The sequence below is a fragment of the Vanessa atalanta genome, chromosome 30, assembly GCF_905147765.1.
Source record: "Vanessa atalanta chromosome 30, ilVanAtal1.2, whole genome shotgun sequence".
NCBI classification, from domain to species: domain Eukaryota; kingdom Metazoa; phylum Arthropoda; class Insecta; order Lepidoptera; family Nymphalidae; genus Vanessa; species Vanessa atalanta.
This window is the reverse complement of record NC_061900.1, coordinates 3,605,217-3,622,916: the sequence shown is the minus strand read 5'-3', so window position 1 is coordinate 3,622,916 and position 17,700 is coordinate 3,605,217. Positions and strand designations below refer to the sequence as shown.

The 17,700-nt window shown below is 37.8% G+C and overlaps 1 protein-coding gene across 5 annotated transcripts in view; it reads right to left on the bottom strand.

The window, feature by feature from the left end:
• The window catches only part of LOC125075269 (signal transducer and activator of transcription 5B), a 37,076-nt gene that overhangs the window by 17,949 nt on the left and 1,427 nt on the right, over positions 1–17,700 (bottom strand). For all 5 annotated transcript variants that reach the window (XM_047686980.1, XM_047686981.1, XM_047686982.1 and 2 more), the window contains exons 2-14: positions 12,232–12,271; positions 11,068–11,126; positions 9,771–9,847; positions 8,471–8,620; positions 8,251–8,374; positions 6,947–7,067; positions 6,443–6,552; positions 4,673–4,779; positions 3,916–4,120; positions 2,014–2,096; positions 1,157–1,226; positions 611–765; positions 206–329 (exon numbers count right to left, since the gene is read on the bottom strand). In XM_047686980.1, coding sequence (XP_047542936.1) covers positions 206–329; positions 611–765; positions 1,157–1,226; positions 2,014–2,096; positions 3,916–4,120; positions 4,673–4,779; positions 6,443–6,552; positions 6,947–7,067; positions 8,251–8,374; positions 8,471–8,620; positions 9,771–9,847; positions 11,068–11,118 — 1,377 coding nt within the window. In that variant the 5' untranslated portion in view covers positions 11,119–11,126; positions 12,232–12,271. The remainder of the gene's footprint in view (positions 1–205; positions 330–610; positions 766–1,156; positions 1,227–2,013; positions 2,097–3,915; positions 4,121–4,672; positions 4,780–6,442; positions 6,553–6,946; positions 7,068–8,250; positions 8,375–8,470; positions 8,621–9,770; positions 9,848–11,067; positions 11,127–12,231; positions 12,272–17,700) is intronic.

Below are 17,700 nucleotides of genomic sequence, written 5' to 3'. Positions count from 1 at the left end.
ATTGAAACTTGTTGCACTTATAATAACAGGAAGACCCCTACTTAAAGAGAGGATTAGGTAAATTATTATTATTAATTAAAGCCTCAACGACCTTGAAACTTGTCTAAGTTATAATGAAAGCAAGGCCCCCCTCTTAAAGAGAGGATTAAGAGCCTCAACGACCTTGAAACCTGTTCAACTTAAATATGAGTCTCGTGCAACTCACTTGGAACACCAATTCTCCCCCTCCGACGTTGAACTCAGACTGGAACAGCAGAGTGAGTTTCTCGTCCATAACGCTCTCCGTCCCTTTCTTCTCGGCGCGTTTTATCTTCCTCAATTGCATGTTCCTGTTGACGAATGAGAATACTCAATACGATGTTGACAACCGATTTCTGATGTCGCTCTGTCTCTGTTTAACTTAACACTGTACGGTTTGCGAGAGAGAGAGATGAGGCAAATGTGAAACGATTCGATATAACATTCGCTTCATCTCTTTCTCGCAGACTGGTTACCGTAAAGTTAAAGAGGGACAGGACGAATGTTTCATGCGTTTGTTTATCGTACTTTGAATGCAATGACGTACCAGAACATACATATTTCCGTCAATGGACAGTAAGTGTGAGCTCACCGGAAGCTGACGCTGAGCTGGCGGCTGGTGGGCTGGTACTCCATGCAGCCGCTGTTGTTGAGGATGTCCCCGCACTCCACCGGCTGCTTGCCGCGCCCGCTCTGCGTGTCGCTCTTCAGCAGCAGCTGCGCCTGCTGCTCCGATATTATCACCACCTGGTGGACGGGAGGACGGTATCAAATTTATTTATATAATAACCAGAGTTCTCTTGCGGTATACGGTAGATAGTATACAACTCGCTCTACATCAGAATGTTATGCTCCATGCGACCTTTTGGAATTGAGACAGTGCGGTCGTCGCGTCCTGTTGGTTTTTAGGGTTCCGGTAAAACCGACCCTAATACTCCGCTGCCCGTCCGTCCGTCTGTTCGCCTGTATCCAATGAACCGTGACAATTAGACACTTATAATTTTCCCCAGATTACCTTTTTGGCTTTACCATAGTCAGATAACTTATTAAATCTCTTGCGAACTGTCATTTTCGATATACAATGTCAAAGTTACCTCTCTATCTCCTAGCGCAAAAAATTATATAATTATAAAGTTACCGTCACACGCGGCGGCGTCATGTGCACGTTGAGCTGACCACCCACGAGCAGGCGGACTGTAGCCGTGAAACTGTTAACAGAACATTGAAATTGTAGCTTTGAAACTTAATCAAACAACGGTTATACAATTTATTTGGGATCAGATTTGACATAATATTAAGCCTGCAACCTAAATTCACCTAAGTTTCCTGAAATAACCCCCCCCCCCCCAGTCCATAAATACAGGTTGATATGGGGTGTCTCTATTGAGCGTCGAGTATCCTTACAAATCAATTCCTAACGGCCATGTGTGTGGTGATCAAGATCTCTATCTCTTCCTCTCTCTCAAATGGCGCCTTTGACCTTCAATATCTGACGGAAGGATGTCAATCTATACTAATATTACTAAATGCGAAAGTAACTCTGTCTGTCTGTTGCGCTTTCATGGTCACTGAACCAAATTTGACGAAATTTTGGAGCTTGAACTCCAAGGCAGGACAGGCTAATTTTTATGCCTAACACTTCATTTGAACTTTATTAAGTGAAGCTACCACCGGTTCGTAACGTAAAATCCGATACCGAGAAGAACCGGCAAGAAACTCAGCAGTTGCTCTTTTTCGACGTCTAAAAATACAGTCATGTTAGTTAAATACAATTATATATGTATGTAATACATCCCGCCTGGAAGTCAACAAGTATTAACTCCACGTTTCTTATCATCTGTATAATCTTGTATCAACACAACCAAACGACTGTAGAGGACAGGTATAGGTCCAAGGGAAAATATAGGCTTCTTTTGATGCGTTATACATGACAACCAACCCGTAAAACGCGAGCGAAGTCGCGGTCGACAGCCAGTGTCACAGATTTGGACTCACCGAGTGTTGGTCTTCATCACTTGGGGCGGTTGTTTCTCGATAACAAACGTAGAGGTCACCAATGTCGACAGCAAACTCGTCACCTGGAAAACGATTCAACGATTGGCGTCAACGCACATGTGCGCAAAAAATGTGCGCCTGGTGCGCTATTTATCTTATCTATTTGACGAGTTCTCCTTCTATACCCTGTTCAAGTCAGCTTGATCTTTTTGACAGACGGGCGAGTGATGAGAAACAGAAAATATAACATACATAACAGTCGATGGAACGATGGAATGCGTGATTCAAATTAGAATTTAAAAAAAAAAATAACAAAATTTTTCTAAAAAGAGTTATACCAGCTAAAGAGACCCCAATCAAAAGGTAACAATAACTTAACAATGATCTTTAATAAGGATTTTTGTAATCGACATTTGTAGCACTTACTGCCTGTTATTCGCGTCCCTACCGTCCGACCGATGTAACATCGTACAAGCGTCTATTATTGCCAGTGTTTCTATTTAAATTTTACTTTGAAGCAATAATATACTCGTATCATCATTATCATTAGCAGCCCGTAAATGTCCCACTGCTGGGATAAAGGCCTCCTCTCGTTTGAGGAGAAGGTTTGGAGCATATTCCACCACGCTGCTCCAATGCGGGTTGGCGGAATACACATGTGGCAGAATTTCGTTGAAATTAGACACATGCAGGTTTCCTCACGATGTTTTCCTTCACCGCCGAGCACGAGATGAATTATATACACAAATTAAGCACATGAAATTTCAGTGCCTGCCTGGGTTTGAACCCGAAATCATCGGTTAAGATGCACGCGTTCTAACCACTGGGCCATCTCGACTCATGATATATGATATATAATAGAAAATGTCTTAAAATTTTCGGATACCGCTTGAATCTTTAGGAACTTTTGTATTATATGTATTTTTTTAATATTTTTACAATTTTTAAAATCATTAAATTAAGAAAATAATACGTTCGTCATTGCAAAGTTATGTCGATCAGAAAAAATTACTTCTGTCAAAAAGATCGAGCTATCTTGTACAGGGTATAAACTTAAATGTCGAGTGTTTTGGGTTCCAATTTAAATGTCGAGTGGTGAGTTACTAGAGACACAATATGACATCTTAGTTCCTAATGTCTGGGTCGCATTGTCGATCGTATAAAATGTAGGAAAAATGGTGGTGTGCTGGTGACCACTTAAGTGCTCATCACTACCCACAGACAATGGCGCTGATAGAAATATTAACCATTCCTTACATCGCCAATGCGTCAGCAACTTTGGGAAATAAGATGTTAAGTCCCTCGTACTTGTAGTTACACTGGCTCACTCACTAATACTGAGTACTATTGTTTGGCGGTAGAGTATCTGATGAATGGGTGGTACCTACCTAAGGCTTGCACCGAGGACAGCCTACTTAATATAAATGAAAAACAATGTAATCCGTACTAATATTATAAATGCAAAAAAATATCTGTCTGTTCTTTCCCGGCTAAGCTACTGAACCGATTTTGATGAAATTGGTCACCAACCACGAACCCACTTTTGTTATCATTGGAGGGGGTTATGTTCTAGATGATGTTGTAAACAAGTTCTTAAAGCATTTACGTCACGAACCATTCCAAGCGTGCGAAGTCTCAGTTCTATCTAGTTTAGTATAGACAATAAAATATACAACGTGAAACTACTAACGCCACCTAGTGTATCATTATGGCATTAAATAAAGCAGTCAGTCATTGCGGTATACCACCGGACCAGACACACTTAATCATACAGCCACGGGGACATATAATTACCGATACCGCTGAGTTAAAACTCGACTAAGGGACTTGTTCGGAAGGAGCCCCCCTCCCATTACGTTATATCAGATTACCACACTCAATAGCCCAGCAGTGGGATCATACCTGTTTGCTCATGTCGTCCAACATTTCGGCGAGATGCGCCTGCCTCAGTTCCGCTATAGTCTTGCTGTTGATCCGGGCGACGTTGCTGACCTGCTGCCTCGTGCTCCATATGAGGTCGGCCAGCAGCTCGCACCATTCTTGTATCGTGTTTAAATTCGACTGCATCGGGACACCATTGCCGCTGAGTTGCTGTTCGCGTTTCCATCTAGTGACAAAAAACATTATATACAAACTTTTCAAACGCACGACAGAAGTGATAACTTACCAATCTAAGTTGAACTATTTAATATTGAACTTGTTTAACACGAGATAAGCTTAAGTTATTACTTTAATTGTATTTTTATTTTTAATGATATCGATAGGCGGACGAGCAAACGCCTGATGGTAAGTGGTCACCACCGCCCATAGACAATGCGTTGTAAGAAATATTAACCATTCCTTACAACACCAATGCGCCACCAAACTTGGGAACCAAGATGTTACGTCCCTTGTGTCTATAGTTACACTGGCTCACTCACTCTTCAAACCGAGACACAACGATAGTGAGTACAGCCGTTTGGTGGTAGATCTGATGAGTGAGTGGTACCTACCCAGACGGGCTTGCCCAAAACCCTACCACCAAGTAAATATATATACATATTAAATGATGATGTTAGAAGAGGTTATTTATTAATGAAATCTTTTATTGATTATACGCTGTGGGTTAGAGTGAGAGAGAAGGATCCTGCTTACGACACCAACAATACAATAAACTCACTTGATCAGCTCCTCGTCCAATACTTGACTCTGCAATTGTCTGAGATTGGTGATATTTTCCTTCATGTGATCAACGAGTTCCATCTGCGACTGGTTGATCTGGGCCACCTGGAAACAACATACATTTGTATATCAATAAAATTTAACACCCTGTATAGTGTACGACTTACATACTGATACAAGAAATTGCTTTCAGTGTTTAAACAAACAATTATTTAGGACAAATTTCATTTTGCACGTTTATATTTAAGGAGAGCAGCTGTTATTGTTTTTGATGGCGCTTTGTTTTTTGTGATTGTAATGGATACCAACTCTATTAGAATATATAAATAATTTCGTATTAATTAAAACATATTCATGGCATCCCTTATTCATTTGTGTTTATTTTCAAAACGATTTTGCAAACCCGACCTATACTTGGTGGTAGGGCTTTGTGCAAGCCCGTCTTGGTAGGTACCACCCACTCATCAGATATTCTACCGCCAATCAGCGATACTCAGTATCGTTGTGTTCCGGTTTGAAGGGTGAGTGAGCCAGTGTAACTACAGGCACAAAGGACATAGCATCTTAGTTCCCAAGGTTGGCAGCGCATTAACGCATTATTTTTCGCTATATTGTAATCTATCGATGGGAAGCGGGCAAATTGTGAACTGACGTAGAACGGAATGCATCTCGCTCGCTGATTGGTGGAACGTTATGTGCCCCCCGCCACCCCGGCATCCGCCATATTACCGTTCGATTATAATCTATTTTGCGCAATTGTAATAGATTGTGAACGTTTATTAAATTTGCAATAAAATATAAATAATTTCGATAGTTCATAATATCGTTTAGGTTAGAGTTTTTACAATTTAACTGAAATTTACTTCGATAGATTGTAAGCTACGGAATAGTAACGGTGACGTATGATTGGTCGCTCTTACAATAAGACCGGCCAATCAGGGGACAGATTGTAATATAACAGTTTGACTTCGACAGATTACAACATAGCGAAAAATAATGCGTTAAATTCCAATCATATTTCACAGTTCACAATATTTCGACAGTTTACAATCTGTCTCGTCATATTGTAATCAAACGATTTTTGTGAACTTACGGTGACATATATATAGCTTATTCCAATGGAATTAGGAATAAAGATAAACAAACCTTAGATTTACGTATTTCATGCGATTCGCTAATAACTCAGCTATATTGTGCACTACTGAGAGTTTATGGTTAATATATCTTTATTTATAATACAACACTATTACACTTAACCACTTATATCCATTTTTATTTTATTTTGGCTTTTGGACTCTTGTGATTAGATTCGATTATAGTATTTGGTCTTAAGCCCTTCACACCCCTAGCTATTTAGCATTAGCAGCCCGTAAATATCCCACTGCTGGGATAAAGGCCTCCTCTCCATTTGAGGAGAAGGTTCGGAGCATAATCCACCACGCTGCTCCAATGCCGGTTGGCGGAATACACATGTGGCAGAATTTCGTTGAAATTAGACACATGCAGGTTTCCTCACGGTGTTTTCCTTCACCGCCGAGCACGAGATGAATTATAAACACAAATTAAGCACATGGAAATTCAGTGGTGCCTGCCTGGGTTTGAACCCGAAATCATCGGTTAAGATGCACGCGTTCTAACCACTGGGCCATCTCGGCTCACCTCCTGGCTATAACATATACGGTGCTATGTATACTACTATTATATTCACTCTTAAAGTATCTCACACCGAATCCATACGCTAGACTGATAAGGTATCATAGTATATTACCAGAGCGTTCAATTTCCTCTCCATTTCCTCAATCTGGACCCTGAGACAGGCTTCTAGTTCCCGTCGCTCGTTCGTCATCGGTCCGGACTGCTGGAGATAATTTATGTGACCTGGAAAAAAAAAACATATTTTAATGACATATAGAGATACAGACTTTGGGCTCCTTTAGACGTATTCCCATTTCCTTCATACGCACTAAACTTGAATCGAATTGAAGGTAACCACTGTTTTAAGTATTTTAGTGTATATATCAAACACAAATAATCTACTATCAGTCAATTTCGAAAAAGTCTCATATAGGACAAAATACATGCACATAAACCTTATTCCCCCCCCCTTAAAATATGCTTAAATGACCCTCTAACCTAAACTAACCGGTTATTCATGAATCATGACCATATACAATGGTACGACAATGGAACCACAGAAGCCCTTACGCGGCTCCGGATTAAGCCGGAGCTGTTTCTTCAGTAACTATCGTTGGTTAAGTCAATAGAACCTGACCTTTATTCTTCAGACACTCGTGATATTGGAGGGAGAACGACTCGATGTTCGCCTGGAGGCTTCTTATCTCCTCGCTCGCCATGTTCACCTTCTGACGCACTGTCTGAAGACCTGTTATGAGCTGAAACGATACCAATGTGATTAGGACTATCTCCTTAAGGTGACCATTCTTTAGGAAATCGCGCGGGACGTATTATCTTTTTAATTTTGAAGTTATACTTGTCATGGTATATGATGAGAGTAAATATTTAAGGGCCGCTCAAAATAGATAACTTCACACCTCATCTTATGTTACAATGTTTATTTTATTACAAACTTAAATTGCGAATGTTTAAATTTGTGAGCGGGTGTTATAGTTGTGGGGAGCCATTCATTTATTACGTAAGGCTGTTGTCGCTTATTTTTGAACCCCTCCCCCACTATTATAAGAAAAAATAAGAATAGCCCGCCCCACTCTCCCTTGTTTAATATTTATTACGTAAGAATCTAAAGAAAAACATGAATACACGTTTGGTTTATTTTTAATTAAAAATTTCAAAGGTACTAATAATCTTTATTTTTTGGCCTGCTCGTTTTCGTGGAAATGGAAAAAATGCTTTATACCTACACGCACCCGAGCGAACCTCTACAATCGAACAATTTTCAAATAATTTTAACTTTGCGCATTTTTTTTATCTTACGTAAGAACTATTGAGACTCCTTCCCACTCCCTTGTAAGAAAACACAAGACATGGTCGACCCCCCCCCCCTAAATCTTCTTACGTAATAAACGAATGGCCCCTAGTGAGAAAATTAGATTTATAAATACATTAACCATAATGACTAATATTATTCAATACGTATGAATTATTTGCACGTAATTAAATAGAATTTTTATTTACACCGAAAAAGTTACGACTTTTGAAGCGCGCGTACATTAGTAGACGCCCCTTTTTATTTTAATTGTGTCTCCATAGACGTGTGGACAATGCCTTGGTATATTTTTTTTTTAAATTAAAACTGTGGGCGCTCTTTCAAATATGTTACCTGACAGGAACTGGTCACCACCGCCCATAGACATTAGCGCCATACGTAATTTTAAACAATCCTTATCCATCCATCCATCCATCCATCGCCAACGCACCACTAATATAGGGAGCTAAGATGTTACGACCCTTGTGCCTGTAGTTACGCAAAGATACTGTTACTGTTTGGCGGTAGAGTTCACGATGACTGGGTACCTACCCAGATCTTGCACGAAGCTCAACCACCGAGCTAAAAGAAAGCGAGACTAAGGTATATTATTAACATTGTTTATAACTTACCTCACTATACTTCCTCTCTGTCTGCGGCTGAGCTATATACGGCGTTCCCATAGCACTCTGGATCACCTCCATTTCCAGGGCCAAGCAACGTCGCATGTATGTGTACAGCTCGTGGGGGGCGTGGCTGCAAGGAATACATTAACCAATATTAATTATGGACCACACTTGGGTTGCTACGTCAGCGAAGGGTAGGGTTATCTAGGAATAACTTAAAATCTACCTGTACTGCATACGGAACAGCTTAGCGGCTTCGATGAGCTTCATTTTGGTGACGAACATCTCTGGAGACAGCATCAGCTCGGTGTGCGTGTGGATCTCCTGCACGAGCTCTTCGACGAAGAATCTCTGTTGCTCCTCTGGTTCTGGAGTCCTGAATGGATTATAGAATAGTTAACAATCTCTATCATTCGTTAGCAAGTTTGGTAGGCTACAAATGTACTTAATTTATGGCTAAATACAACCAACCCTTTTGTCAAAATTCGACCATAATCATTACTGTAAATATGAGGAGTTTGGGCATGTTTCCAACTTTTTAGAACGAAGGTCTTTTTTTTATGGCATTGGTTGGCGGACGAGCATATGGGCCACCTGATGGTAAGTGGTCACCACCGCCCATAGACAAAGGCGCTGTAAGAAATATTAACCATTCCTTCCATCACCTATGCGCCACCAACCTTGGGAACTAAGATGTTATGTCCCTTGTGCCTGTGATTACACTGGCTCACTCACCCTTCTAACCGGAACACAACAATACAGTGTACTGTTATTTGGCAGTAGAATATCTGATGAGTGGGTGGTACCTACCCAGACGGGCTTGCACAAAGCCCTACCACCAAGTAAACGCGGCTTACATTAAAGTGAACTAAAATCGTCACATCAGCAAAAAATCTTCAAGGTCAGGCGACTTTTCCGCTCTTTGTTTTACATTTCTGTCAATGATTTGATGTTTTTTTAATTAAAATGGTGGTTGGCGAACTTTCAAATACGCTATCTGTCAGCAACTGGTCGCCATCGCACATACAAGTTGGCGCCGTGCACAGTTTTAAACAATCCTTACATGGCCAACGCACCAATAATATAGGGAACTGAGAGGTTACGAACTTAGAGTATAGTAGCAGAAATCGTCACGTGAGGAAAAATCTTCAGGATCAAGTGACTTTTCATCTCTCTCTTTCACATTCCGTCTCTTTCTATTGTGTACGATTTTAAACCATTATTTTTTTGTTACTATTTCCATTCACACGGGATCTTTAGTAAAATTTTTTTCATTGTCGTTTAATTCTTCTCAAGCGTTGTTAAATTATCTTATATTATATTATCAATATAAAGCGAAAACTTCGTTCCAAGTGGGTGTCACACAATATCCTTCTTTTCCTTCAAGGTTTTCCAAATAAGTTTCTATAGATAATACACTAAAGTTAAATGGTTACCATGCAAAAAAAAACAGTTGATACAGACGAGAAAAGTTACCGAACTATTCGGTCTTTGCCCATGGAATATATTTAAAAAAAAAAACTTACCATATTCGGTTCTCGATCCAAGTTGCGAGACAATGACGAACTTCGATGGGAAAGTGTTCCCCATAAACTGCACGCACCTGTTACAGAATTAACATTATTTATAAGCAATAAGATAATGTCTTGAGCCGAGATGACCCAGTGGTTAGAACTTAAACGATGATTATGGGTTCAAACCCAGACAAACACCACTAAATTATCATCTGCTCGGCAGTGAAGGCATAAACCGCAATTTCAACGAAATTCTGTCACATGTGCATCCTAAAACCCGCATTGGATCAGCGTGGTGGAATAAGCTCATAACCTGCTCAAAGGCAGAGGAGGCCTTAGTCCAGCAGTGATAATTTGCCGGCTGTTATTATTGTTCTGTTGTTGTTGTTGTATGATAATGAACGATTTGGACCACGGCGGATAATCTCAAGAAAGACCAGCCAACTACACAGGACACATTACAGGGCAAAGGTGTGTTCTCAAACACAGGTGCACTCCCTATTTGGTCACTCTCGTAATCCGGTGGGACGGCAAATCCGACACGACCGGCAATAGTACAGACACAGAACCAACCACCTCAATTGCTGTCCACTTCACGGAACTGTACACACTTCTAAGATTCCAGAGCGTTACTGAGAATTTTTCGTTACAGTTTGAATTCAGGACCTCGAGGCAGCACTTATAAACATATATACTAAGTAATACTATATGCGAACATGTCGGCTTTACCGCCTTCATGGGTTTTCTGTTTGACCTAAAGGTTGTCTGGCAAAGAATACAGGCAATAATTCCGCCTTTTGTCCGATTTACTTTGTGGTGATCAATAAAGTATTTAAATAAAAAAAGAAAACGGGTGGTCATATAATGCATGACACATAAACCTTCCTCTCGATTCATCATCTCGCATAATTACGACGAGAAGTGACTTTGTTTTACACTATGTAGGGAAGACGTATTAACCAAGAACTGTTTGTAGTATAACATAGCAGATTAGCAAGTTAAATGATATAAATCAATACAAAATATACTTTATTCAAGTAGGCTTTTACAAGCACTTTTGAATCGTCATTTAACAAACTATTTAAAGTAAAGCTACCACCGGTTCGGAATGTATATTCTATCGAGAAGAACACGCAAGAAACTCAGTAGATACTCTTTTTCAACGTCTAAAAATACAGTCATGTTAGTTAAATACAATTATATATGTATGTTCTGGAAGTCAACAAGCATTAACTCCACAGGCAGGAGTGGGTTAAACAAGGTTTGTTCCCCCCCCCCCTACCATTGGAATTAACTAAAAATTACGTACCTTTTGCAGGCTCTCGGGCGGCAACTGCTGTGCTCTCGCCCACAGCGACATTTTATTATCTGTAAAAAAAAAAAAAAAGGTTCTAGAAAAATATTATAAACGCGACAGTAACTGTCTGTTACCTCTTCACACTTCAACTGCTGAACCGATTTTGATGAAATTTGATGTGGAGATAATTTGAGTCCCGGGGAAGGACATTGGCCTTTCTCTTTTCCTTTTTTAATTCGCTCCTCGAAGGGGCAACATCTTCTACATTACCCCTTCAAGTCTCATCGCGGTTTGTGTAAATGTATATATATATCGGAGTGTGGTTACTTTGGTTGTTGATTTGGATAATTAATGAATCGAGTAGTTGGCAATAATGTTTGTTGGCTGATTTACTTTTAAGAGCAGGTCACCCCGAATGGAGTTGTAAGTGTCATGGAAACGCGAGTCGTTATGTTTTGATAGGCGACTCGAATGCGATGGTTGCTTGCAAACCCATTTGCTCTTAATCGAGATGAATTATTGTAATCCTTTGATATTATTGTGGTGTACGATTATTGAATCAATTAATACAGTGATTAGACGATATTGAATACGTTTTATTTTGTGAATATCTCCATTGCACGTCATAGTCTTCCAAATGTCGGATCAATCCCCGAACCCAACTGTTCGGCATCCTGCTCCTCCGACATATATATAATATTTCATAAATATATAAACTTTTCAATTATAAATAGGTTATCTAGTGATAAAACTTACTACTCAAACTGATTTCTACAATACTCTTAACAGATATATGTTTTTGCGAACGGTACTCTGTTATCCTCACAAGCATTATCCTAACACTATTTAAAAATGAATACATAGAACGAAAAATTAACCATGATGTCGTTCCCAACGGTACATCATCATTTGACGTCACACAGCGCTCCGTACCATAAAATCCTAACTCAAAAGTATTTATAATAAAACATAGACTACCCGGTTTACGTATTGTAATATAATTGTTTAAACGAAATGGATGACGTAGTTTATTGTTCTCTCTCTCTCTAAAACTGTCATGGCGGAACGTGCGTAACGTAAACGTAAAAAAACCTTTAAAAATATTGTGTTAATTTTTTTAATCAACAACTTCCTACAATGTTATCAATATTCATATAAATTAATACAAAAACATACCTTTTATTTATATTCCTGTAATTTCCTTCGGCTATTTTATCTGAAACAAAAAATAAAAAAAACATTGAATCAATTTCACGTTTTACAATTAAGCTGAACGATTTTCGCTACTAAATTTTGATCCATCAATGACGTCATGAGTTATCACAGAAATTACAACTGAAAATTATATTATAATTTCACGAAGGTTCTAGAGTGGAGACCGCGAATCGGCAAGCTTAGTGTATGACGCCCGGGGGCACGGTGGAGCGATGATGTACGGAAGGTGGCCGCTAGAACGTGGATGAGTGCCTTGGGGGCCTTCGTAACAGCAGTGGAATAATACAGGCTGATCATGACCACGATGATGATGATAATAATTTCACAAACATTTTACGCAAAATTTGTCCAATAATTTCATTAATCAAAACCTTAGTTTAATTGGGTACATCGTTCAACTTTTCGCGCTTTACAGGGAGTAGGGGGTATTTTCCATATTTGCTCTAGTGGTTGTCTCATAGTGCAGAACCTGACGTGCTTGGTAGAAATCACACAATTTAACCTCCCGTACCTTGACATTCGTTCAAACCGTCACAGCTGCCTGACTTTAATCTCTAATCTTAATGCAATTCGATAACAGGCACTAATTTGTGCAAAGTTGGGTTGAAGAATTTTAAGTTCATTTGTAAGGCTTCAGACGTATACACTAGCAGGCGATGTTAAAGCCTGTTGTTGCGAAAAATGTCGACTGACCACCACCCGTAAAATCGATATATTTTTTGTACAAGTATACCCATAACCGTCATGTAACAGTCATGAATTTAATTTAAAACTACCACCGGCTCGGAAAGTAGATACTACCGAGAAGAACCGTTGAGAATCTCAGTTACTCTTTTGGAAAATTTTAATTACAGAGTATGTCAGTAAAGAATAATTATAAAAGAGTAACTACAGAGTTTCTTGACGGTTCCTCTCGGTAGAATCTACATTCCGAACCGGTGGTAGCTTTACTTTAAACAGTTTGTTAAATGACGATTCAGAAGTGCTTGTAAAAGCCTACTTGAATAAAGTATGTTTTGATTTGATTTTGATTCTAAGTTAAAGTCAAAAATCTTTATTCAATATGGAAGTTTTTACACTTGCTTATTGATAGTTAAAAATCTACCACCGGTTCGGAAATTAACACCTCGGACACGAGAAGAACCGGCGAAAGAAACACAGCGGGATATAATAGTATATTTAGTAGTATATACATACATATAATATATATATATATATATATATATATATATATTTATATATCGTACCTAGAAGTCAATAAATACTAAGTCCACGCTCTTTTGTCTATACATATAATAAAATTGGAGTGTCTGTTTGTAATATTAAATAACCGCGTTTTACTAAATGGATATGTATGTATACACGGTACATATACCAAAATAACATTTTTTACAATTTTTGTCTGTCTGTCTGTTTGTTCCGCCTAATCTCTTTAACGGCTGGACCGACTTTGACGGGACTTTCACTGGCAGATAGCGGATGTAATAAGGAGTAACTTAGGCTACTTAGAATTATATGTAAAATAATAATAAAGTCACGCTTTTTTATTAAATTAACACACACAGCTAGTCTTTAATATAATCTTGTATTGTGTAATATGCCTTATTTATATTTAATATTTTTTTAAACTAGCATTAAAATAGCTGTGGAATCTTATTAAAGAAACTACTATCGTCGGCAGGAAGGCTGTATTAACTTTGATAGTAGAAACATCAACCACCCTTAAGCCGCCAATGTTCCACCAACCTTAGAACCAATGTTGTCTTGTACCTGTAATTATACCGACTCACTGACCCTTCAAGCCGGAACACAACAGACGATACTAAGTATTGCTGTTCGATGGACTGTTTCATGAGGGGGAGGTTTCTACCCAGACAAGCCTTACCACCAAGTGTCTATACCCAGAGGTGACCATCACGCACAGAACGATCACCGTACAAAGAAGTAACAATCGTAATCGTAATGGATTACGTAAGAAATCAATTTATATAATATAATATGTTACGTAATTTATTTCTCATAATTTCTTGGATTTTCGATAATAATATTTTATACAAGAAATTAAGAGTTGCTTTTATAAATTTATATATTTATATTCTCGGTAATTATTACTATTTAATGATAAACACTGCAATGATTCATTGTAAACACAACAAAGTATATATTAAGCATAATACATATCCATATATGTATGTATTAGTGTTGCATATCGATAGTCCACTATCGATAGTCTATCGATAGTATTGTCACGTGTCAATACTATCGATAGTTTCCCATGAGTAATACTATTGATACTATTGATAGTTTTGCAAAAAATTCTTTTAACCTAAACTATCGATAGTATCGATAGTTTTGTGCTATCGATAGTATCGATAGTATTGATCAAAACGATACTATCGATAGTACTATCGATATCCTGAATAGTTTTCGAGGTCAACTATCGATAGTAAACTATCGATAGTTCTGCAACGCTGGTATGTATAATAATATTACAAATGCGAAAGTAACTCCATCTGTCTGTCTGTCATCACGGCTGAACTGAATTTGGTGAAGTTTGATATGTAGATGTCGTTAGTGAAGCTTGAACCCCAAGGAGTCCTAGGGGTTCTAACTTGTTAAGTCTACTTTTGTATACCCTAAAACTTGACGACCAACGCCTTTGTATGAATTAAAAAAAAAAATATTGTTGTGAGTAAGTTACTCTTTATTACATCAGCTATCTGCCAGTGAAAGTCCCGTCAAAATCGGTTCAGCCGTTCCAGAGTATATTTGGAACAAACAGACAGACAGACGAAAATTGAAAAATATGTTATTTTGGTATATGCGCCGTGTATACATACATATGCATTTAGTAAGAATCTGCTATTTTAATGTTACAAACAGACACTCCAATTTTATTATATGTATGTATAGATAACATGTTACACAGAAAGTTTCATATAAAGCAACTAGCTAAACCTGCGACATCGCTCGCTCACAAATGCATTTCTGATGAAAATCCTTCAAGAACCTGCATACAACCCCAATCGAAAACTTTACCCCCTCGAAGGGTAAAAAGAAGTAGCCTCTGTTCGTCCTTGGGGTTCAAGATTGCTTCGTACCAAATTTCTATATTAGTTTATTAGTTAAGCCGTGAAAGCTAACAGACAGACGGAGTTACTTTTTTATTTATAATATTAGTATATATAAATAGGCGCTCATTACAATTTATTTCCGAATTTATAAAAAAAATAGTTAAACCTGCTGCTTTAATCGAGATAAGTTTACAAAACCTTACCTATAGCACAAAAACCTCCACACCAAATTTTACCCTCTCGAGGGGTACATAAAAAAAAAGTAGTCTATATCCTTTCCCGTAACTCAAACTATCTGCATGCTAAGTTTCATCTAAATCGGTTCAGTGGTTTAAGCGTAAGTATCAGACAGAATTACTTTCGCATTTATAAATTATTTTTTTATGATATACATAAGCGGACGAGTAATTTGGCCCCTTGATTGTAAGTGGTCACCACCGGCCATAGACAAAGGAACTGTTAGAAATATTAACAATTCCTTACATTGCCAACGCTCCACCGACCTTGGGAACTAAGACATGTCCCTTATGCCTGTAGTAACACTGGCTCACTACAATACGGAACACAACAATACTGATGTTTTTCGGTACAATTTAACGAGTACCCACGAGTACCTACGTAAACCTATATTCTACACGATTCTCGCTCCATCTATTATTTTGCTGACGGTACTACACGTATTACGCAAGCAATAGATAACGCATAAATAAGTTCATCAGACAATTTTATCATTTAATATCTATAAACATTTTATCGTTACAATCCGACTATCTTTTCCGAGTATAGTTTTATAATCATAAAATAACTAAAATTAAAAACAAATAAAAGTCACATAAAATCTTTTTCCAATAACTTGTTAAGATAAGAGATATCAATTAAAAAAAAAAAAAAACTTCTCCCGAGCAACAATAATAATAATAATATTATTTATTTTCTTTATTCAAGTAGGCTCATAAAAGCACTTTGAATCATCACATTACAGTGCTGAATTAAATTTAAAGCTACCACCGGTGCAGAAAATAGATTATCTTGAGAAAAACCGACAAGAAACTCAGTAGTTACTCGTTTTAATTACAAATTATGTCAAAAAGGCATAATTAAATTTTTATATACGTTTTGGAAATCAACTAATACTAAGACCAAGTTTTTCATTTTGTATATAAACAATGTTTTTTTTTTTCTGACCTGAGATTGAGATTATTTAAATAGGCCAAGTTAAAGATAACCGTTGAATCTTAGTGTTAAAAATAAATAAGAAAATATTCTATGCTAGTTTGAGAGTTCCATATCGAAAGGGAAATACGGGCCCCCATTGCTTCGATTCTACTATAAGTCTGTAACCGTGCATTCTGATGAACCATGATAGACAGTTGAACATATCACAAATGATTTATTTCTGTTATCGCTGTAACAACAAATACTAAACAACAACAGACATGATTTTTTGGCATTTTTATAGATTATGGTACAGAACCAATCGTGCGTGAGTCCGTCTCGAACGTGGGCAATTTTTTAGTGTTAGATCCTTGGACGGCTTAGCTTGGACCTGGTAAGTAAATATAATTCTGATTTCACCAAGATGAAGTTGGGATGGGCAGCTAATCCTTTTCTTGTCTTTACCTCTTGTTACAACTTTTTATTTGACTGAAATAAATATCTTATGTACATATAATACATATCTTTTACTTGGTGGTAGGGCTTTGTGCAAACCCGTCTGGGTAGGTACCACCCACTCATCTGATATTCTACTGCCAAATAACAATACACTGTATTGTTGTGTTCCGGTTAGAAGGGTGGCCCTTGTAATCACAGGCACATGGGACATAACATCTTGGTTCCCAAGGTTGGTGGCGCATAGGTGACGTAAGGAATGGTTAATATTTCTTACAGCGCCTTTGTCTATGGGCGATGGTGACCACTTACCATCAGGTGGACCATTTGCTCGTCCGCCAATCAATGCCATTAAAAAAAACAACATCTTTAGTATATTTTCTTTGCTATGCAGATTTTTATGTACAACAAAAAAAAATATATCACCAAAATGTGATCAATATTACAAAATCATTTAAATATTTAACAAACATGACATTAGTAGGAATTTCTTTGTTTATCTACACTCTGAAACAAGTTTAACGTCAAAATATATTATTAGTATTATATAATGTAAATATCTACAATCACGAGTTGTTTATGAATTTTCAAATTTTATATTTTAATTTAAAGTTGAATTCAACTGGACGTATTATGTAAAACATTATCAATTTATATGGCAAGGAGTTTTGACAGTGTATTAGATAGAAAAAGCTTGGGAAAGTTATGGAGAGTATATTAAATCATAGTAAGTAACACCCAATCA